Consider the following 21817-nt stretch of genomic DNA (forward strand, 5'->3'; position numbering starts at 1 on the left):
GAGGGCACGTGCTACTCCTTTTACCCAGAGTAAAAGCCCCACGTGCCCAGTTCCACACTATCCCCTCCCATGACACGGCCACCAATGCTCGCTTCTGTCTGACTCCACTGATTTTCTCCTTGTTCTTTGAACATACCAGGTATATGCCTGCTGCAGAGCCTTTGCACCTGCGGCCTGCTCTACCTGCATGCTATTCTCCCAGATAGCCATGTGACTGAATTCCTCGCCTCTTTCTGCTGTTTGGTCAAATATCACTGAGAGAAAACCATATCTAGTACCCCGTTGAAAATTACTGCCCACCCCACTTACCCACATACTTGATCTTGTTGGTTTGACTTTTCCACCAGTTATTAAGAGAACAGGGTATTCCCTGCCCCCAGCCTCTTTGACGACAGTTCCTAGAACAGCCAGAAAGTGCTCAGTAAGTATTTGTTAAGTGAATGAAATAATGAGTGTTGTCTCAAAAGAGCCAGTCACTTCCTGTTGCCAATATAGGAAGCAGGTGATTGTCAAAGAATATTATTAGAGTTAGCTATAGAGACAGTAAGCTTAAGTGGAAGACCAAAGGTACGTAAAATCCTTCCTGGAAAAATTTACATTCTTTTTTTAATATTTTATTTTATATAATTCTTACATCATTTTTCATCTTTGTACAATGTATGCATTTTCATTTTGGTTATATCCCCCATACAATTGCACCCCCCCCTTATTTTGACTCTAGTTCTTCCTCTCCCTGCCCCTCCCTAATTCCCCCCCCCCCCCGCATAGTGTGTCTCTGCTTTATGGTTGCTTGTAGATTTTGATTATTACTTTGCATTGATTAGTCTTTTTCCTGGTCTCTTATTTAGGTTTTCTAAATTCCTGCTATGAGTGAGACCTTCCAGATTTTTCTTTTTCTTTCTGACTTATTTTGCTGAGCATGAGCCCTACTAGCACCATCCATATTGCTGCAAACTGCATATGTTTATCTTTTTTGATTGCTGAGTAATATTCCATTGTGTATATGTACTACATATTCTTGATCCAGTCATCTATTTTTGGGCATTTGGGTTGTTTCCAAATCTTAGCTATTGTAAATAGTGCTGCTATAAACATAGGGGTGCAGGTGCCCTTTAGAATTACTGTTTCTGTGTCATTTGGGTAAATACCTAGGAGTAGAATTGCTGGATCAGATGGAAGCTCTATGTTTAGTAGGTCAAGAAATCTCTACACAGCTCTCCATGGTGGTTGCACCAGTTTGTACTTCCACCAGCAGTGCAGGAGAGTTCCTTTTTCTCCACATCCTCGCCAACATCTGTTGTTGCTAGTTTTTTTAATATGTGCCATTCTCACTGGTGTAAGATGGTATCTCATGTTAGTTTTGATTTGCATTTCTCTGATTACAAGTGATGTTGAACATTTTTTCATATGCCTATTGGCCATTTGCATTTCCTCTTTGGAGAAGTTTCTTTTTAGCCCTTCTGCCCATTTTTTGACTGGATTATTTTCTTTGTTTTTGTTGAGTCTCATCAGCTCTTTGTAGATTTTTGTGATCAGTCCTTTATCATTAGTGTTGTGTGCAAAAATGTTCTCCCAGTCATTGGGGTTTCTCTTTGCTTTTGTTATTGTTTCTTTTGCTGTGCAGAAGCTCTTTAATTTGATGTATTCCCAGCTGTTGATCTTTGCCTTCACTATCACTGTTTCGGTGATGTGTCTATAAAGATGTCTTTGATGTGCATGTCATGTAGTGTTTTGCCTATATTTCCTTCTATGTATTTTATGGTTTCAGGTCTTATGTCTAGTTCTTTAATCCATTTTGAGTTGGTTTTTATGCATGGTGTGAGGTAGTAGTTGAGCTTCATTCTTTTGCATGTAGCGGCCCAGTTTTCCCAGTACCAATTATTAAACAAACTTTCTTTGCTCCAGTGCATATTCATTGCTCCTTTGTCAAAGATTAGTTGGCCATAAATCTGTGGATTTATTTCTGGATTTTCTATTTGATTCCATTGGTCTGTGTGTCTGTTCTTGTTCCAATACCATGCAGTTTTGATGATTATGACTTTGTAGTATAGTTTGAAGTCTGGGAGTGTGATGCCTCCGTTCCCTTCTTTTTTTTTTTCAGGAGAGCTTTGGCTATTTGAGGTTTTTGGTGATTCCACATGAATTTCATCAATAATTGTTCTAGGAAAAATTTACATTCTTGAGTTCAAATAGTCATGTGTGCTTGTTAAGTTACATTACAAAACAAATACTAGAGCAAACGAGATCATTCTTGAAATGCTCATATTCACAGATTTCCTCCTTTGACTCCAAACTGTCTGTGTGAGGGAAATGTGAATTACACACGGCGCTAATATGCCTTTTTTCAGAACACTTCCATTATGATGGAGTTATTGAGAATGTGAAAAAATACCCTAAATAAAAGATTACTTGCTGTCTCAAGTATTGCCTAAGAGCTGTTTTCTCTGTTTTTTATAGTCATGACAAATTATTCAGAAGATTAATCTTGACTTTTTAAATTATGCTGTAGAAAACATTATTTTAAGTAATTAATGAAATCAGTTCTCCTCCAGAACATTTGAGAATATTACAGAAAAATAAGATACAATTTTTGCCCCTGATTGCAAACATACTTTGTTTTAAATTTTCAATTTATTTATTCATATATATTTTACAAACATACTTTTTTTTTGTCTTTCCCCATCTAACTATTTCACTTAGCTTAATGCCCCCAATATCCATTCACGGTGTTGCAATGGTAGGATTTCCTTCTTTTTCATGGCTGAATATTAGTCCATTGTGTGTTGGTGTGCATGTGTGCACATATTTATCTAAACAAACGTACTTTTTGATTCTCTCAGGTCAATGAGGTAAGCCATTGTGGGGACTGTGAGAGAAGGTATTGCCTTAGACAGAGGTGGTGCTGTTTCCACTTGGTCTTCCTTTTCTACCTCCGGCAAGGGCCTGCTGATTTTCCACTTCAGAACAACTTCTGCAAGTTCTTTACTGTGTGTGTGCTCAGAAAATGTTCATTGAATGCATACATGCCACTGAACAACAGAAAGGCAAACATCCCAGTTAAAAAATGCACAAAGAACTTGAATAGATATTTCTCCAGATTGACAAATGGCCCATAAGCACATGAAAAGATGCTCAACATCACTAGTTATTAGGGAGATGCAGGTCAAAACCATGAGAAGCACTTCACATCACTAGCATGGATGTAATAATCATTTTTTAAAACTAAATTTTTTTTGGGGGATAATACTGGTTTACAACACTGCATATGTGCTAGGGGTACAGGTTCATATCTCTTTAAATTTATGTTATCACACCACTTTCACCACCAAGACACCCAAAGTCCTCTATCATAATTCATCGACTCTCCTCTCCTTTAGCTCCAACACTTCCCCTCTGGTAGCTGAGTAATATTCCAGTTCTGTAGCTGAGTAATATTCAGTTCTGTAGTCATATAAAGGGGCATTTAATAGTATCATAATTCATTGACTCTCCTCTCCTTTAGCTCCAACACTTCTCCTCTGGTAGCCTTAGTTCTGTAGTCATATAAAGGGGTATTTTGGTTTGGTTTTGTCTGTTGCTTTGCCTTGTTTCTCTATATTTCACGTATGAGTGAAATCATCCATTTATGTCTTTCTCCTTTTGACTTACATCACTTAGCATAATCCCCTCCAGTCCCATCCATGTTGTTGCAATGAACAGTTCATCTTTTTTTTTTTAAAGATTTATTTATTTATGCATACAAGAGCTGGGGTACAGGCCAGAGGTGTGGGGGATGAGAGGATTCACCAGAGACAGAGTGGGGAACAGAACAGGCAGATGGGCCGAAATACATTGCTGAGGGGAGCAGCAAGCGAGACAGGAGAGGTCTGCCTCACCATGTGGGTTTCTCCCTGGCCAATTGGGGATCTAACTCATGCAGCAGAGGCTGTGGATTGCTTCATAGTGCGGTGCTTAACCCCTTGTGCCACCAGGGAGGCCCAGTTCATCTTTTTTAATAGCTGAGGAGTATTCCATTGTGTATATATAGAGCATCTTCCTAATCCATTCATCTGTCCTTGGGCACTTAGGTTGTTTCCATAGCTTGGCTACTGTTAATAGTGCTGCAGTGAAGATACAAGTGTATATATACTTCGTTTTTTTGTCTGTTTGTTTTTGGTACTTTTCAAGTATATGCTTAAGAGTAGGATTGCTGGAACATATGGTAGCACTATTTTTAATGTTTTGAGAAACTTTCATATGTTTTCCATAGGGGCTGTATAATAATTTTTCCAAAGTAAATATTGGTGAGGATGTGGAGAAATTGGTACACTTGCGCATTGTTGGTGAGCATGTAAAGTGGTGTAGCTGCTGTGGGAAGCAGTTTGGCAATTCCTTAAAAAGTCAAACATAGAACTACCATGTGACCCAGCAATTCCAGTGTCGGGTTTAGAGCCAAAAGAATTAGATTTTGGTATTCAAACAAAAATGTACACAAGAGTGTTCATAGCAGCACTAGTCACAATAATCCACAATAATCCAAACAGCACAAAGTTTCATCAACAGATGAGTGTTCTGTACAGGATGAACATGAATGAGTCTTGAAAACATGCTAAGTAGAAGAAGCCAATTTCAAAAGATGACATATTATGTGATTCTATTTATAGTAAAAGCTGCAGGATCTTATTCTAGATCCTGGGTACTCAGCAGTGACCCCCTCACTTTTAAACTTGCTCCTAACTAAGACAAAAATTTGCTGATGTCAAGGGGAAAACTTTATAGTGACTCAAACCTCACCTTCCATAATATCTGAAATAAGCCTTTTAGTTACATAGCATAAGAAATTTCTGTCATTTCTCTGTCGACCACCAGGTTCTTCACTTAAAGAAAAATCCTCATTTATTACACAGAACCCAGTAGTTTAGCTTCTACTCTTAATAGAGTGAATATATTATTTACCCAAATAAGTACATGTTTGGGAATGGAAAAAGAGGGTATCTGGAAAATACTATTATATTTGGAAAGCAATTATAACCTTGGTTGTGTGAGGCAAGTAGAGTTGTGTGGTGCCTAATGTTTAGAAGAAGCAAACAAGAACTTACTGGGACCACTTAATGTGCTAAGTGGTTTATATATATATATATATATATATATATATATATGCATACATACATACATATACATACATACATACGCGCATATATATATATATGAATGACACATTTCCAGCCATGAATCTCAGACTCTGTGACATTAACACAAAGAGTTAACCTATAGTAAATACAAGAAGAGTTTTAGGAACTTGATTCAGTTTTTGTTTACAATAAGGACTATTGATTTAACTGTCTGGAGGAAATGCATTAGATACACATTTTGGTTGAAAGTCAAATGTTAGAATCAATAATTGACTGGAGTCAGATATCCAAGAATAGAAAGAATTCTTTGGAGACAAGATTCAGTCTGAAACTATCGAACATTGTGAAAGTTACTATTTGAAAGGTTGACATTATGATGAAGGAAATAGAACTGATCCACACCCTCCGCTGCTGGGCTGTTCCAGGGCTCCCTCTGCAGCCCCACAGAGACACTTGCTCGTGTCAGACTAAAGCGTATTGTCCACCACTCAGGAAATCTCAAGAATCCTGCTGAAAATGTTTAGCAGTTGTAACAGTTACTTTGACAAGCTTTTATTATTTCATTCTTTGGTTTCCATAAACTAAAACTATAAGCAATTGATTTCTTCACTGTGAATTTTTGACTAGTGAGAACAAAATATGAATTGAGTTTCTCTCATTTCTCTGACATTTTCTACCTACCTGTTTTTTATTCATTTGATCAACATTTAGACAGCTCCTGCCCATTGTACTGGCCACCATTTCAGAGATGGGGAGATAGAAGTAGAGAAAGGACAGAAGTTTCTCCCTCTTGGAGTTTATATTCTAGGACTTGGAAAGACAGGCAATAAGCAGAATGATAAGTAAAACATATAGTGTATAAATAGTGTTAAATGCCATAGCAGGGCAGAGGGAGGTGAGGAATTTTCTATTATGACTGGATTGAGGTGATCTCTCATGTTGATCTTGGAGTTTTTCTTTCTCATGGAATTTTTTTGGGCCAAATTTGACATATAACAATAATTCTTCATAACAAGATAATAAAGAGTTCCCAGCTAGGACACTTCTTTCCCTGAACAACTCATTGTCTAAATGCAATTAAGTAACTGAAAATTAAATACATTGTTTAAAGGTTATTTTGTTTAATGCAAGTATAGCAGTTCTACAGAGACTTGAATTTTCACATAATCTCCACTCTGCTTTTCTGAGTTATAGTATTTGAAATTTGATAAATATTTGTTGGCAGAAAAATGATGTGTTTTTCCTAAGTCTGTCTTCCAAACACACGCTCTCTTGGTATTTTCTCTGCTAGCAGTTTATTCTCCTTTGGAGTGAATAATTCTTTGTAAATTTTTCTGGATAAAATTAGCTGCCTTCACACTAAGTGTTTTTTTTTTTTTTTTGCAGCATTTTCCTCTTACAGTATTAAAGATACTTTTATATTTCACCTGACTCAGAGAATTACAACATATCAAGTGCTTAGAAATTTCACTCCATTTATTTCCAGTTTGTTTGCCACTTTTAAATTGTTTATTTGGTTCTAAACAATAAGGTCTAATGATATTACCTGTTTGTGCTGCTTTCATGGGGATCCTGCTTAGATGTGTTTGTGATGTGTGTGGCCCCATAGTAGTGTCACTTGTGTGATCAGGGAGGCCAGCAATGCCATCGAATTGGATATTTAGCTACTTGATTATTCAATATTCCAAGCTGAGTCTAAAGCTAAAGTATAACAACAGATATTGGCCAAATACTGAGACCAAGGTAGAACTCTTTCAGCCCATGTTTTCCAATTTAGTCATTTCTCACAAGGGCACAGAAGCATCAGATAGTGGAGTTTCTCCTCCGTCTTCTGTATCTTTGGCCACCTCAGTGTGGGACGTGGTATTGAGAGAGTTTCACCAGATTCATTCTGATTCTGAGAGTTATTAACTGAGTGGTAGTGTTTTTGCCCATCTCTATGTGTGGAGACCACCCCCTCCTCAGCCACCATCTTGCTGGTCTAGATGCACAACAGGCAGATGCAGTCTTGATGCTGTGACTTCATTTGGAGCTATGAGATCCTATGACTTTCCAACAGATAGCTCCATTTGCCCACATGATGCAAGTACAGCATCTTTTGACAGTGACACTGAGCTTGAGTTTAAACAATAAAAAGCATTTAAATCTTAACTCTAGACTCTAGCACTCAACTCACACCCAACTGAAACAATTTGCAAAATTAAACTGCATCTAAAAATAGGCTGGCTTTTGCTTTTTTGAACCTGTGATTTTATTGTCTGCCTCAAAAGAGAAGCCAACAATAAGCAGCATCCATGCACAGCTCATGAGAAGGGGGAGGTGAGCCAAATTTGCTAAAAATGCTAAATGCAGGTCGATATTGTCTCTCTAGGATCACTCAGGTTGAATGGAGGTGAAATTCACTCTTCAGGGGTCAGCCATTTGTTAGCCATCACAGACTTGGTGTGTTGAGTACTCTGAGGAAGGAACCCGTCTTATCTCTGGAGCGGACACCCTATCTGTAATGATTTGCTTCCTCCTGCGTCCTGCCAGCTCCTCCCAGATTGCAATTACAAAGCAGGAAATTCCTCCTGGCCCTCTGGGTGCGACCTCATGCCCACCTCTTTCTGAATATCACCTGCTGCCTGTGCACACTGTATCCTCCTTCACACACGAATAGTGACTGGCCTACTGGTTGCCCCATTCTTCTTCAGGTATCTGAGAGATCTGCTCTTATGTCCCAAACACCTAGCACAGCGTTACATGAGGAGTCAGTAAAAATCATCACTATCACTTCTACTCTGACTTGTATTACTGCTTTGCTGCTGCTTCCGCTGTGGCCAGGAGAGCTGGTAGGCTTGCATGAGCCCCTTCAACAACAGAGAAATGCTCCAGTTCCACATTGGGGTGTCTTATCTTCCACCCACAAGAGACAGGTTTGGCGAAGGAAGATGGGGAGGCATGATGGGTGGAGGGGAAAGTCTGAAAGTTCATAACAAAACCACTCTCTGGCAAGTGGCAATAGGGTTATTATGAATTTGTTTTAACTTTTGCATTCTTAAAAACATTTCTAACATGGATACTCACTATTTTCTGTCCAGTGTGTTGGGTTTTCCACTGAAGTTATGATTGGCCTGAGCACGGTGATACTGTGGGAAGCAATGCGAATTTGACGTATCTGACATGTTTTATCAATAATTAAGTAAACATTCATCAACGTAATGAACCTGAGCAAATCTCTTGGCCTGAGTTTTAGTTTTATTTGAAAGTTTAGGTTAATATCCTCAGTTCTCTCCTAGCTTTTTGGAAGATATAAAAAGTTAAATAAATGTGGTGGTGTTAGATAAGCTGCTAGATCCCAGACAGAACAGCGTGCTGTGATATGGCTGTGACAGTTTTTTTCTTATGAATTTCCAGTAGCCAGTTAACTGGATTTGGAGGCAAGAGCTGGTCTGGTTGGGAGTAAGTACCAGACATGAGGAATAAAGAACAAAGCCATTCCCCCACACTCCCTTTCTGATTATATGACCAGAAAGTTACTGAAAAGAGAATCTTCAAGCTCCCTAGCGCCATGATCCCCTGCTGTGAGGAGGAAGTGAAGGCACCTGGTACATCGCAGGTGCTTCACTGGTATTTTTGGAGCTCACCTCCAGGGATGGGAGAGGTCAGGTGAATCAACATGGTTGCAGGCAGGCAACATGCATGGAGGAAAAAGGTCTGACTGGGGCCCATGTGACTGAGCAAGTCCCATAACAGCTCAAATCCCACGTCCTCAAATGTGAATGGGGAGGAATAATCATGGTAATAATACCTTTAAAGATCTCTTAGAGTCATTAGACAGGTGAAAGTAAAATATCCCCAGACATATTAAACAGGCTCAAAAATTTGGTTTATTCACCCCACCAAGCTGGAGTTGTACCTTTGAGAGTTCTCATTTTTAAAAATAGTTTAAACCATGTTGAGCTCTAGATTATAGTGCCTTCCTTTCTCTTGATACCTTTCTGGTCTTCCTTTCTGTTGATACCTGGCCCTGCCCTCAGCTGAGGAGACACCTTCCTCCAACCCCTCCTAGAACACAGGGCCTGATATTATCCATCCCTATCACGAGGATGGGGTTGTATCATGAGCTGCAACACTAATGACAACACCTAGCATGTACTGGACTTTTCACTGTAAATCCCCAGTGATTTCCCAGTCCCTGGGGCAGATTCTGAAGCTCCAGGAAGTCTCCCAGTTAGTAAGTGCAGAGGCAGGATTTGAACCCCGGTACCTCACATCCTTGACCCCTTTCAGCTCTAAGGTCCTGTTCCCTGGGGTTGGGCTTGCAGATGTCCCAGCAGGTGCTGCTGTATGTGGATGCCACTCAGAAGTAGTTATGTTGGCAGTTAGTTTTACTGGTCAGTCTAGAGAGGGGACTGGGGAGTAGTCTTGGTTGTTAACTTCTGAGAGTTTCTGACAGGTTTTTTTTTTAGAGAGGAATAGAAAGGTTGCCCTGCCAGAATAGTAACAGGGCTTCCAGAAGAGGGACAAGCAGAGGAGTAGCCTGCCAGTGGCCCAAGGTGAACATCGCAGGGGACCCTGTTGCTTCAGACACTGAGGGCTCCGGAGACCTTGACAGAGGTGATGGTTCTTCCCTGGCCCCACGCTCCTGCGAGGTCAGGGGAACTGAGCGAGCCTGTGAGAATTACTAGTCAGAAGGCAGTTCCCTCTGTTTCTGTTTAACACGATTTCCTAGGGGTTGTCCTTTCTTCTTGTCCCCAGTGTTGGGGAGTCCACCCTCTTTTGGGCCACTCTCCTTTTCCTCCTCCATGCAGCTCACAGAACTTAACCCTCTGATTGTTAAACCACTGGAAAGATGCCCTTCTGGGCCGCCCAGCAGTCTCAGCGTGAGCTGTACAAGTGTCTCTGGACCTAGATGTTGAAGTCAGCCAATAAATCTGCAATTATGATGATTGTCTTTGCCTTTTGGACATATTCTCATTGCATCTGAGGACGGATGCATTTTTCTCAGACTTTTACTCTTTATTATGAAATATTCCAGTCATGCGTTCTGATGGCTGGAAGAGTGAATTAATAGTAGTCTCATCACCCTGGAGACGCAGCTGCTTCTGTGAGCTGGCGCTAAGGTAAGGCTGCACGTCTCTGTGGGAATGACAAGTGAATGAGTCCGCTGCTCACTTAACCTGCTGTTCTTTTCTCTCCCTATTTTCTCTCCTAGGAAACAGATGGAGGACTGCTGTGACCCCGCCCATCTCTTTGCAATGACTAAAATGAATTCCCCCATGGGGAAGAGCATGTGGTATGATGGGGAGTTTTTGTACTCATTCACCATTGACAATTCAACGTATTCTCTCTTCCCCCAGGTTAGTATAGAGTTTGTTTGCCTTTCAATCTCGTTTTTTGTGTGTCTTGATATGACAGAAAAGGGGTCATTAAGTTTGTCTCACTCATCAGATCTACTTCCCTCTTTCTTCTCTTCATTTTAAAGATGTCATTTTCCTAAAGAATTCACTTAGCGTCTTGATGCAAGGGCAGATGGAGGATATTATAGAGTTGCAGCTCTCCTGCCTCCTCTGATTTGAGTCCATGAGACTGAAAGAGTCTAGCCGAGGATAGTGGGGCAGCTGGGGAATGCTAGTTTTGAGGTCGGCTGTGGGATGCTTTCGAAGATTTGTGACCCCGGAATGTTTTCTTAGACCGTCTGTCACCTCACAGAGTGGGGGTCATATGGTCAGAAGGTGGCATCTGAGAGCTCTTGACTATTAACCCTGCGGCCAGGCTAGGAAGTGGAGGACTACGGAATAAGGAGAGAAATAATTTGACATTTGAAGTGGTCCACACCAAGCTTTGCTTTCTCAGTGATTTTCTTCTTGACTTCCTGAGCATTGAAAACCATTGTTTTACTGGAAATATGTCCGCCACAAATGGAGAAAAGAGGAACCCTTTATTTCTAGGAAGCACTTGTTGGAGCAGAGGATGGATCTTAGAGGTGGAATTGCCATCGGGGGGAATTGAGAAATGAGTGTTGGCCTTCCAGAGTGTTCTGACCTCTCGTTGGGCCAGTGATAGTGCAGAGAGAATTGCTGGTTAGAGCTAGAAAATGCAGCTGCACCTTTCATGTAGCTGTATTAATGGCAAAGAGCCATCAAAGGATCCTGTAAAGTTGAGGCACAGACTTCCAGGTCCAGAGTCACACTCTCAAAACAAATGGCTAAAACAAGCCCCAAACACCCGAAGTCACCCTCTCTACAAAAAAAATAATAATAATAATAATAATAATAAAAATTAAAAAATCCCCTATTTCCTAAGCTGTTTTAGTCTACTTTAATGGTTTTAGAGAATAATGATAAGTTTATTTTTTATTTCTAAATGGAAAATAGTTTAACTCACTGCCAGCATTCATGTGCTTTTTCTCTTTTCCATTTGCCCTTTGGAGGCTTCCTCGTGTCAAAGGAAATGACTAAAAGTAATACGGTGGAGTTAAATGTTATTTCCACCTCTGACTACCTGAATACCTTGATAAATCCACTAACTCTTCTTTGATTCTGGCCTTCTCACCTCTCCTGCCATCTCACTGAATTGTGAGGGGGTCAGTTAAGATTTAGTGTCCCCCATGTTCTTTGTAAGCTACAAAGCATTATAAATGTCTGGTGTTAATGTCACTCTGCTGACCTTGGACCTTCAGACTGCGGAAGGAAGTCTGTGTTTGCATCTGTCAGTGTACAAAGCAAGAAAATTTTTCTAGGTATTTTTGGCAGAAAGACATTTTTACATTGGGAATTAGGTGCTTAAAAATCATTAGGAGAATGGAGAAGTGGAAATCGTGAGGTGACTTGGGCTTACTGAATTCAAGAACCTACTTTTCTACAGTGCTGGGAATATGGGTTCCAACCCACCTCCTACTTCCCAGTCTCACTCAAGTGCATCTAATGGGTAAGATTCATTCCCCGCTGGAACACTAGTGCAGAGAAGTCCAGGAGAGGCTGTTTTTAACTATCAAGTTTTAGCAGGAAGCTGGAAAACAGGAAGCTGGAATAGAGGTCGAGGAAGTCATTCCACATAATCCTCTTTGTATAAAAGTGATAACAACTCTGTATGAAATGCAGAATACATAAGGAAGTAATCTACTTTGATAGCTCATCAAGCAGAAGCATTTTTAAAGAAATCCAATATCTGCTTTTGTAGATGAGGGCTTTCAGTCACACCAACTGACTTCTAATGTTGCACTAGAAAATATATATGAAGAAAGCAGACGACCGATGAAGATGTCCTAGTCTCCTTCTTGTCTGTCAGTTGTAGTAGGAGACAACATTGTCTTTTGAAAGCTTGTACACTAGAATTCTGTGGCACTCTGGTCCCATTGCAAGATCAAAGAAGCATCCTTGACTAATTAAAGGAAAAATATGTTTTAGAAGTCATTACATCACTTTGTGTGCACAGTCTTTTGTCTTAACCAGATGAATGGATTTTTTCCCAAAGGGTACTTATGTCTATTGCAGCTGAGATTCTGAAATGACTCATTAGTTTGTAAGAATCTGTTTGTATCACTAAAAGGGTGGTGTTGACCCCCCCATTCCTTCACCTCATTATTATTTCTTGATGGAAATATTTCTGGTTTATTATCAGGAATCTAAGTTGCCAGTTAATTGAATGCTTCATGTTCCCTGTGGGCAGGAAGCCCTGTGTGTGACCCCCCTTGGGCAGACAAGCGGGCAAGTGAGCTCCGTGTTGTCAGTTCAACAAAGCATCCCTCCTTTCCCTGAGTTTTAGCAACATAATGCCGAATGGAATCATTCGTTCTGCTGTTATTCTTTTGCTTGCTTATCTCTACTGTTTTGTTGTTATTTTGTGGCCAAGAGGCAGTACAGGATGTTTCCTGTGTTGTGGGAAGTGCACCAGTCTGGAATCAGGGCTCTGTCTACCCAGGAGGGTCCTGGGAGATGCTGTGCTCCTTGAGAAACTGCTGTGACTCTCCTTCACTACAATGAGTTGCTGCTTCTTTGGATCATCCACAACTTCCTTTAGCTTTATTATCAAATTTATTCCATCCTAGCACATGCAAGGATAGGTGTAACCACGTGTCTGTGTACCCTAGTTGCTTATCTATCTACATATCCGCATATTGCTAAAAGTCTTTCCTACCGACCTCAATATCATCTTGGGAGCTCTGAGAACAAGAGGCGTTTTCCATTTGGCCTAGGACAGTGCCCATGTGTTTGCCAGCAGCTCCCTGTCTCTGTCCCACCTGGGCAGAACCACCGCAGTGCTCTTGCTTGAACTGTAGGGGAGAAAGCAGAATGTTTTGATGCAGCTTTTTCCAGATGGCTCTACAGATGTATTTAGTTGAAATCGTTTTTGAATATTATTTGGCATGAAGGGCCTAATTTTAGCCCTTACATGGTCTGTGCAGTGTGTGTGTATGTGTGTGTGTGTGTGTAGGGCACATGTGATCATACACTTTGAGAATATCCCATTTTCTGGCCTGGGTTTAACTCTATCTTGCTTAGCCAAGGACTGTCCCTTTTAAACCTGTATAGTCCCTTGTTTGTCGATATCCCTAAATAATTCTGTTTTGGCCTACACATACGTATGTTCAGAAAGAGCATACATTTCATTGGAAATGAGCAAGGGAGCATCAAGAATGACTCATGACTGTGCTGATATCATTTAAAAAAAAATCTGGTCACCATAAGCTCCCTGAAATGTTTCACTCAGCTGCATCCACTGCCCTTGGCTGGTGGGAAGCCCAGCAAGACATTTTGAAAGTAGTTTTGTCAAAATGTCTTTGTTAAAATGAAAGTGCACATCTCTCCCTCTTCACTTATGTGCTTGATAGGATCCTCTGAGCTCCTGGAGGTCCCTTTGCTTTGCAGCACTTTCCCTGCCCTCTCTGCCTTTTTTGTCTTCCAATGAAAGTTGGATGATACTTTATCATCCCCAGCATTTGATAGCTTACCTTTTTATAAATATTACTATGCTGTAATCATTTTCTCAAACACATACCTTTTTGACATGAGGAAACGAATGCTTGGTGGGCACAGAGCTTTTCCAGCTCTCTGTTGGTTTCATGTTGCTGGTTTTGCATTGGCTGCTTTCTAGCAGAAACCTGATACAAAGGCTTAGCTCAGTAGGTGCTTAATTGTCTCAAACAAGAAAGAATTGGGAGGTGGATAGGTCAGGGCCTGATGATGCCTACATGTGCCATCGAGCGCCCAGGCTGGAGCTCGATTTTCGTCCTGCTCGCCATCTGTAGGCTAAGGAGCCTCCAGATTTGGCCCAAGGTCCCTGCAAGAAGAAGGAGGAACAGAAGAGGAAATATAGAGAGCTTCCTGCTGGCACATCATCCCTCAGAACTGACTGGTCATGGCCATGCATATCTGCAAGGGAGTCTGGCAGTTCTGGTTTTTCAGCTCTAGGCAGATGTACGACATGTACCCATCTATACTGCCTGCTTCAATTTTTTTCACGTTCTTACCCTATCCTTACAACAACTCTGTGTGGTGGTTATTATCCCCCTCATGCCATGGATAAAACTGAGACTGAGAGACTTAAGGTGCTTACTAGTTTCTGAGCTGGCAGGTGGAATGTCAGGGATGTAAGTCAGCCAGGTTTCAAAAGTTTTTTATTTGTTGTCTTGTTTATTTCTTAAAAATATATAGGTTCTAGTAGATTAGTTGTTCATTGGCATTAATCACCTTGGAACCATTTTAAGGTTTTTCACTATCCTTATCTGATTACTCTTAGAAGAAATGGAAAACTTTATTTTTCGGCAATTTGAGTAAGAAAACCAGAACAGATGTGCAGGCTAGAGGACCTTATATGAAATGTAGTTTCCCCTTGACAGTAGTTTTCTATACAGTGCTTGTGTCTTTGACTCTGAGCTTCCCAATAGCCCACACTGAAAGAAGCAATAAGACTGCTTACACTTATTATTTTTTTTAGATTTATTTATTTATTTATACAAGCTCTGGGTACAGTCAGAAGTGCAGGAGGGTGAGAGAATTCACCAGAGCCAGAGCGGGGAGCAGAGCAGCAGAAGGACCAAAGTACACTGCTGAGGGGAGCAGCGGGTGGCAGGAGAGGTCTGTGTGCCATGTGGGACCCTCCTCCGGTGGCCGGGGAGCAGCGGGGGATCAAACCGGTGCTGCAGAGGCTGCGGGCAGCTTCGCAACCCAGCACTCAACCGCTGTGCCACCGGGGAGGTCCCACTTACACTGTCTTGATTTCTATAGTGGAGAAATCCAAGTTCTCACAGGAAAGCAAAATTATTCTTTGTACCTGGCTTCTTTAAGAATCCAGAAAATGGTTCTACTACCTTGCAGTAATCCAGACCATTTAGTCTATCATTCAGTCTTCATTGAATGTCGGCATTAGAGAAATTTTTAGGGAATGGAAGCTGTAGATCTGATTCTAGACCTGATCTTTCTATGATGACATTTATGATCCTTACAAGTCATATAATTGTTCCCAACCTGAATTTTGTAATTTTCATTTCAGGACTAGTAATACCTGGGTTTCATATTGCAGTGTCATTTTGAGAAACAAAGTTAAAAAATGAGATAATGGGTATAAAAGTGCTTTGTAATAAATGCTCCACACAAATGCATAATAATGTTACTGTTGTTATTTGCTTAATTAGCATCTATGGCCCTTAGTCATTCTCTTGGCATTTTTGGTAATACCAAGGACCAACTTAAAAAAAAAATCACTAGAAAAGAGGTTAAATCAATTTTCCAGTCCAGTGCTTGGTGAAAAGAGAGAAATCTACTGAATCAGGGATTTGTGGAAATATAAAGCTATAGAGTAATAATGGAGAATGGTAGACTCTGCCAGTGCACACTTGTGTCATTGTAGTTAGGTAATAACTATGGTAGACTCAAAGAGCAATGTGAGATGATTGTAAATTTCCATAAATTAAGACTGTATATGAACAGTAGACTAATACTCACTGTTCCTCAAATTTCTGTATAACAGAAGATGAGGAGAGGCTCATCACAAGGCTTTCAAATATCTATTATTGCCATAGGAAAGAAAAGCAAATGCTTAGATGTGAGGTGATGCCAACAGACACAGAAAAAGGTCAATATCATGTGTCATCAGGGAAATGCAAATCAGAACTACAATGAGATGCTCCCTCACATATGTGAGAATAGCCCTTATCAAAAAGACCAGAAGCAACAAGTGTTGGTGAGGATGTGGAGAAAAGGGAGCCCTGGTACACAGCTAGTGCCAATATAGACTAGTTTAGCTCCTATGAAAAACAATATGGGGGTTCCTCAAAATATTAGAAATAGATCTACCATATAATACAGCAATTCCATTTCCTAAGAATGCAAAAAATCAAAAAAGTACCTTCATTTGAAGGGATGCGTGTACTTTTTTGTTTTACAAAAGCCAAATTATGGAAACCATGTAAATGTCCAAAAACAGGTGAGTGGATCAAGAAGATGTGGTATATATACACAAGGGAATACTACTCAGCTATTTAAAAAAATGAAGTCCTGCTCATTGCAACAACATGGATGGAACTGGAGGGGATTATGCTAAGCAAAATAATTCAGAAAGAGACAAATACCAGATCCTTTCACTCAAATGTAGAGAAACAAATGGACAAAACCAACAAACCCTAAAAATCTGACTATAGAATTGAGACTACTGGCGGGGTGGGGAGCGAAGTGGAAAGGGGTCCAATGGTCTATGGTCGAGGCCTGTGAATAGTTGGTGGTGTGTATGATGTGCTGCCATAGATCTGAAGAGGTGTCCTCCTAACTTATACAGTATTGTGAGCCAGTGTTACCTCAATAGGAAGAAAAAAAAGGAATTGAAGTAAACTGTAAGATGCCTTGTTTTTCAAACGAACTTTCTCTAATGAAAATTCACAGGTTGTCTGTGGTTAAGAACAAAATGAAAACTAAGTATAAGGAATGGTCTCTCATTCCATGGTGTAGACCTTTCTAAAATATTTGACAGTGTGTAAAATTTAGTGCTAAGACTTGGCTCAAATTTGTAGCTTTTGGGGAACAATTGATGAGTTTGAATGACACCAGTTACCTCAGTTGATTTCTCTACATTCCACATGTAAGTGAAACTATCCAGTATTTATCCTCCTTCTTCTGACTTGTTTCACTTAGGATAATCCCTTCCAGTTCCATCCATGTTGCCAAAAATGACATGAATTTATCTTTCTTGAACACTAAGTAGTATTCCATTGTACATATGCCACATATTCTTTTTTTTTATAGATTTATTTATTTATGCATATAAGAGCTGGGAGGTACAGGCCAGAGGTGCAGAGGGTGAGAGGATTCACCAGAGACAGAGTGGGGAACACAACAGGCAGATCGACCAAGGTGCATTGCTGAGGGGAGCAGCAGGCGAGTTAGGAGAGGTCTGCTGCACGATTTGGGTTGCTCCCTGGCTGGGGATCGAACTCGTGCTGCAGAGGCTGCGGATTGCTTCATCATGCTGTGCTTAACCCCTTGTGCCACCAGGGAGGCCCTATGCCACATATTCTTGATCCACTTATCTGTTCTGGGGCATTTAGTTTGTTTCCATAACCTGGCTATTTTAAATAGAGCTGCGTGACCATGGGAGTGCAGATTTCCTTTAAAATTAGTGTTTCTCCATACACAAAAACCAAGTCAAAATGGACAAGAGACTTGAGTGTAAGACCTAAAACCATAAAATATATAAAAGAAAACATAGGCAAAATATACACGGGTATACGGGATATACACCTCAGAAACTTCCTTGAGGACTCATCCCCGAAGCAAAGAAAGTGAAGGACTACATCAAACTAAAAAGCCTCTGTACAGCAAAAGAGACAATAATCAAAAAGTTTAATTACTATATATTAAATAATACATCATTAAATCTAAAAAAAAAATACAATATTTTTCTAAAAAAAAAAAAGAGAAAATAACCAAAATGAAGAGACACCCTGTAGATTGGGAGAAAATAATTGCACTCCATACAACTGATAGGGGACTGATTTCAAAGATACACAAAGAGCTTATACAACTCAATAAAAACAAAGTAAACAACTCTGGCAAAAAATGGGCAAAGAGCTAAAAAGATACTTCTCCAAGGAGGAAATGCAAATGGCCAATAGGCATATGAAAAATTGCTCAACATCACTTATAATCAGGGAAATGGAAATCAAAACCACAATGAGATACCACCTCATACAATGAGAACGGCTCATACTGGGCCTTCCTGGTGGCCTAGGGGTTAAATTTCAGTGCTATGGCCTGAGTTCAATCCCTGGGGAGAGAGCTAACCCACATATGGCACAGCAGCCCTCTCCTGCCCCCCCCCCGTCCCCGCTTGTACCCCTCAGCAGTGTATTTCAATAAATCTGCCTGCTCTGCTCCCACTCTGTCTCTGGTGAATCTTCTCAACCCCGCATCTGTGGTCCACATCCCCAGTTCTATGAAAAAAAATTAATTTGAAAAAAAAAAGAAGGGCTCATATTAAAAAAAAATCTGGTAACAGTTTTTTAAGATATGGAAACAGCCTAAATGAATGCCCCCAAATAGAAGAATTGATAAAAAAGATGTGGTATATATACACAATGGAATACTACTCAGCGATCAAAAAGATAAACTCATGCCATTTGCAGCAACATGAATGGAGCTGAAAGGGATTATGCTCAGTGAAATAAGCCAGAAGGAAAAAGAAAAATATCAAATGGTTTCACTTACAGGAGGAATATAGGGAAGCCAGACAAAGGGTAAAAAAAAAGGACAAAGCTCCTTGTAGGCAACTATAGATTTGCGGCTTCCAGCGGGGGGAGGGGAGGGAAAGGAATCAAAACAGGGATTAGAAAAGCACAGTCAACCATGGTGAAGATTCACAGGTGATGTGGTGGTGGGAGATTTATGGGGACTATACCTAAGGGGAGAAATCAAATACTGTACAGAAATGAACAATAATGTAAGTAAGAGAATTTAAAAAAAACTAATAAAAATAAAATAAACACTAAAAACGTATTAATTAGATACAAAGTTCGTAGTTTCTTGAATTGAATTCCAATGAATTCCTATTAAGTTTATCTGTTTGTCACTCTCTGTGTTACCAAAACTTCAAAATGATTTATTTTATAAAAATATGGAGGGTTGGGGGGGTTGATGAAATTGACCTATTAATCAGGAAATATCTGGCAGAGTTTTAAACTGTCATTCAACATGATGCAATTATATCAAGACTTCAGAAGCCATTTTGTAAAAATCAAAGAAAATTGGACCTTATCTAAGAGACTCTAAGACTTAAGAAACTTACAAATTCATGGCTGAGTGTTCAGTAATACATTCCAATATATTAGTCCCAAAAAATGTCTGTAATTAAAAACAGAACATTATATGTATTTATGAAAGTATATATATAATATATATATATATATATAAATTAGATTAGTGTTTCTGTGTTCTTAGAGTAGGTACCTAGGGCTGGAATTGCTGGGTCGTATATCATACTGGAATTAGATCAGTGTGCTGTTGGCCTTCTTGTATCTAATCTGACTTCTGTGCTAGTCTATTTCCACACTGCAGCCTGAGTTATGATGGTAAAGTGCAAATCAGATCATGCTATCACTCTTCCCAGGACTCACGATTAGCTTCCCATGTGGCTCTGCTGGTCTGGTACCTGCCATAATGTCCTGTCTCACCCATGACACATGGCCTTTCCTGTTCCTCATAAACACTGTCACCTCTTTATGGAGTCTTCAGCACCCTATCCCTTTTCCTGGAGCACTCTTGCCGCCTCTTACCTGCTTCTCCATGTTATTCCTCGAACCCTGTTTGACTATCGTTTCCCCAGCTTCTTATTCAGTTGTTTAAGAGCTTGATTTAAGGCACTCTCTCACTAGCCAGGAAGCTCCCAAGAGACAGTGTTTAATTTGGAGAAATAGGGAGCTGTGATATGGCAGTTATTAACATAATGCCTGGGACATAATAGAAATTTGGTACATTTTATTTATTTTTTTAAAGATTTATTTTGTTATACACGAACTGGGGTACAGGTCAGAGGCGCAGGAGGGTGAGAGGATTCACCAGAGACAGAACAGGGAGCAGAACTGTCAGATGGACCAAAGACACTGCTGAGGGTAGCAGTGGGCGAGTCAGGAGAGGTCTGCTGCTACCATGTGGGTTTCTCCCTGGCCGGCTAGGAATCGAACCCACACTGCAGAGGCCGAGCTGCAGAGGCCGGCTGGGAATCGAACCCGTGCTGCAGCTTCACAGGACGGCGCTCAATCTGCTGCGCCACCAGGAGATTTGGTACTTTTTAGTGGAATGAGTGAATGAACTGAGATGCTTAGTTTTGCTATATAAGAGCACCCGCTGTAATCATGATAGCCCCAACAAGGTATATTTTAGCATAAAGAGAGACTACAAATTCATTGTTGGAGGCTGGGGGGAAATCTGTTCATCTGAGGCAGAATGACCCCCTTGAACTTAAGCCCTTAGGAAGCCTGTGGAGATGGACACACAGGGTTACATGAGCCTCTTTTGTTGCTATGCTGTATTTGGCCCTTGCATGTTCCTTAGTGTTGTAGTGAAATAAATCAGTTAGACACCACAATGGAGAAATTACCGCTCTTTCTGAAGATTTGAAATCACAGGTGGTGATGCCAACTCAGTCAATCTGCCTTCTGCCCACCCAGAATTAAGTGGCAGAAGCAGTGATGGGACAAAGAGATGCAGCAACTTGGTCCCTCCTGGTCACAAGCTGCCATCCCTATGCTCGAGGGCCTGGCATTGAGGCCTGGTGCTCTTTCTGTTCCTCAGTCTTCTCATCATCAGATATATCTGTGCTAATTTTCCCACAAAATGAATGTGTGGGATTTGTATTTTGAAATCACTGCTATTATAATACCCACCATCTTTTAAATTAACATGCTGCTTCCCTGCTTGTTTTCAAGTTATCTTGGCTCATGTGCAGGAGGAAAACATCTTTTCATCTCTGTAGCAGAATGGAGCCAATATGTTTAGGAAAGAAGCCAATCAATATCACTCTCAAACAGCCTCTTGCTAGAGACGATAATAATTCTTTAACCCCTTGGAACTCTAACCAAGAAGAAATATTTCAGCCAGATTTGCAGACATTTAGACTAGTGTGTGGTATGGGCAACTAAAACAATTATCCTTTGACTTTAAAACATTGTGACTTTTTGGGAAATTAGTAACTGCCATAATGGAAGCAACCACAGTAGGATTTCTTTTTCATACTGTTAATCGTGTTGTAAGGAAGTGACCTGGTAATGAGTTAGCAAAATGCCCTGCTTTATTTAGAAGGAAGAATTTAACAACTATAACTTAAAAAGTAGTTGACAGTTATTAAATTCTTAAGGCACTTTCTAATATCATTACTGACTTTTGTGTTAGGAACAAATAGAAGCAAGGATGGATATATTCAATAGAAAATGCAGGTTTGAGTTTAGGGCAATACATAGTTAGTGGTAAGGATTTATAAGATGCGGGGTAGATGAAGTGAGGGCTAGCAACCTCACCGAGGGGGAGAAAGGCAAATTATTATCATAATAATAAAAATAGTGTCAATAAAATATCATAGACAGTGTCATGTCTTTAAAGAGAGAGTACCTGAAGGAAACACAAATTTTGTGTTTTAGGTTATACCATGGAAGTCTGTACATAGACATAAAAATCTCTTTTCATGTTTTTCAGATGATTGAGATAATCTGTAAGCAGAACCATGGAGAGGTGAGGTGT

The 21817-nt window shown here is 40.3% G+C and overlaps 1 protein-coding gene across 1 annotated transcript in view; it reads left to right on the forward strand.

Moving 5' to 3' along the window:
- Window positions 1–21817, forward strand: part of ST8SIA1 (ST8 alpha-N-acetyl-neuraminide alpha-2,8-sialyltransferase 1) — a gene marked incomplete at both ends in the record, with an annotated part of 139993 nt that overhangs the window by 43465 nt on the left and 74711 nt on the right. Inside the window, one exon of the mRNA XM_084256011.1 lies at window positions 10309–10453. Coding sequence (XP_084112137.1) covers window positions 10309–10453 — 145 coding nt within the window. The remainder of the gene's footprint in view (window positions 1–10308; window positions 10454–21817) is intronic.

The sequence above is a fragment of the Talpa europaea genome, assembly GCF_964194135.1.
Source record: "Talpa europaea genome assembly, chromosome: 15".
NCBI lineage: Eukaryota > Metazoa > Chordata > Mammalia > Eulipotyphla > Talpidae > Talpa > Talpa europaea.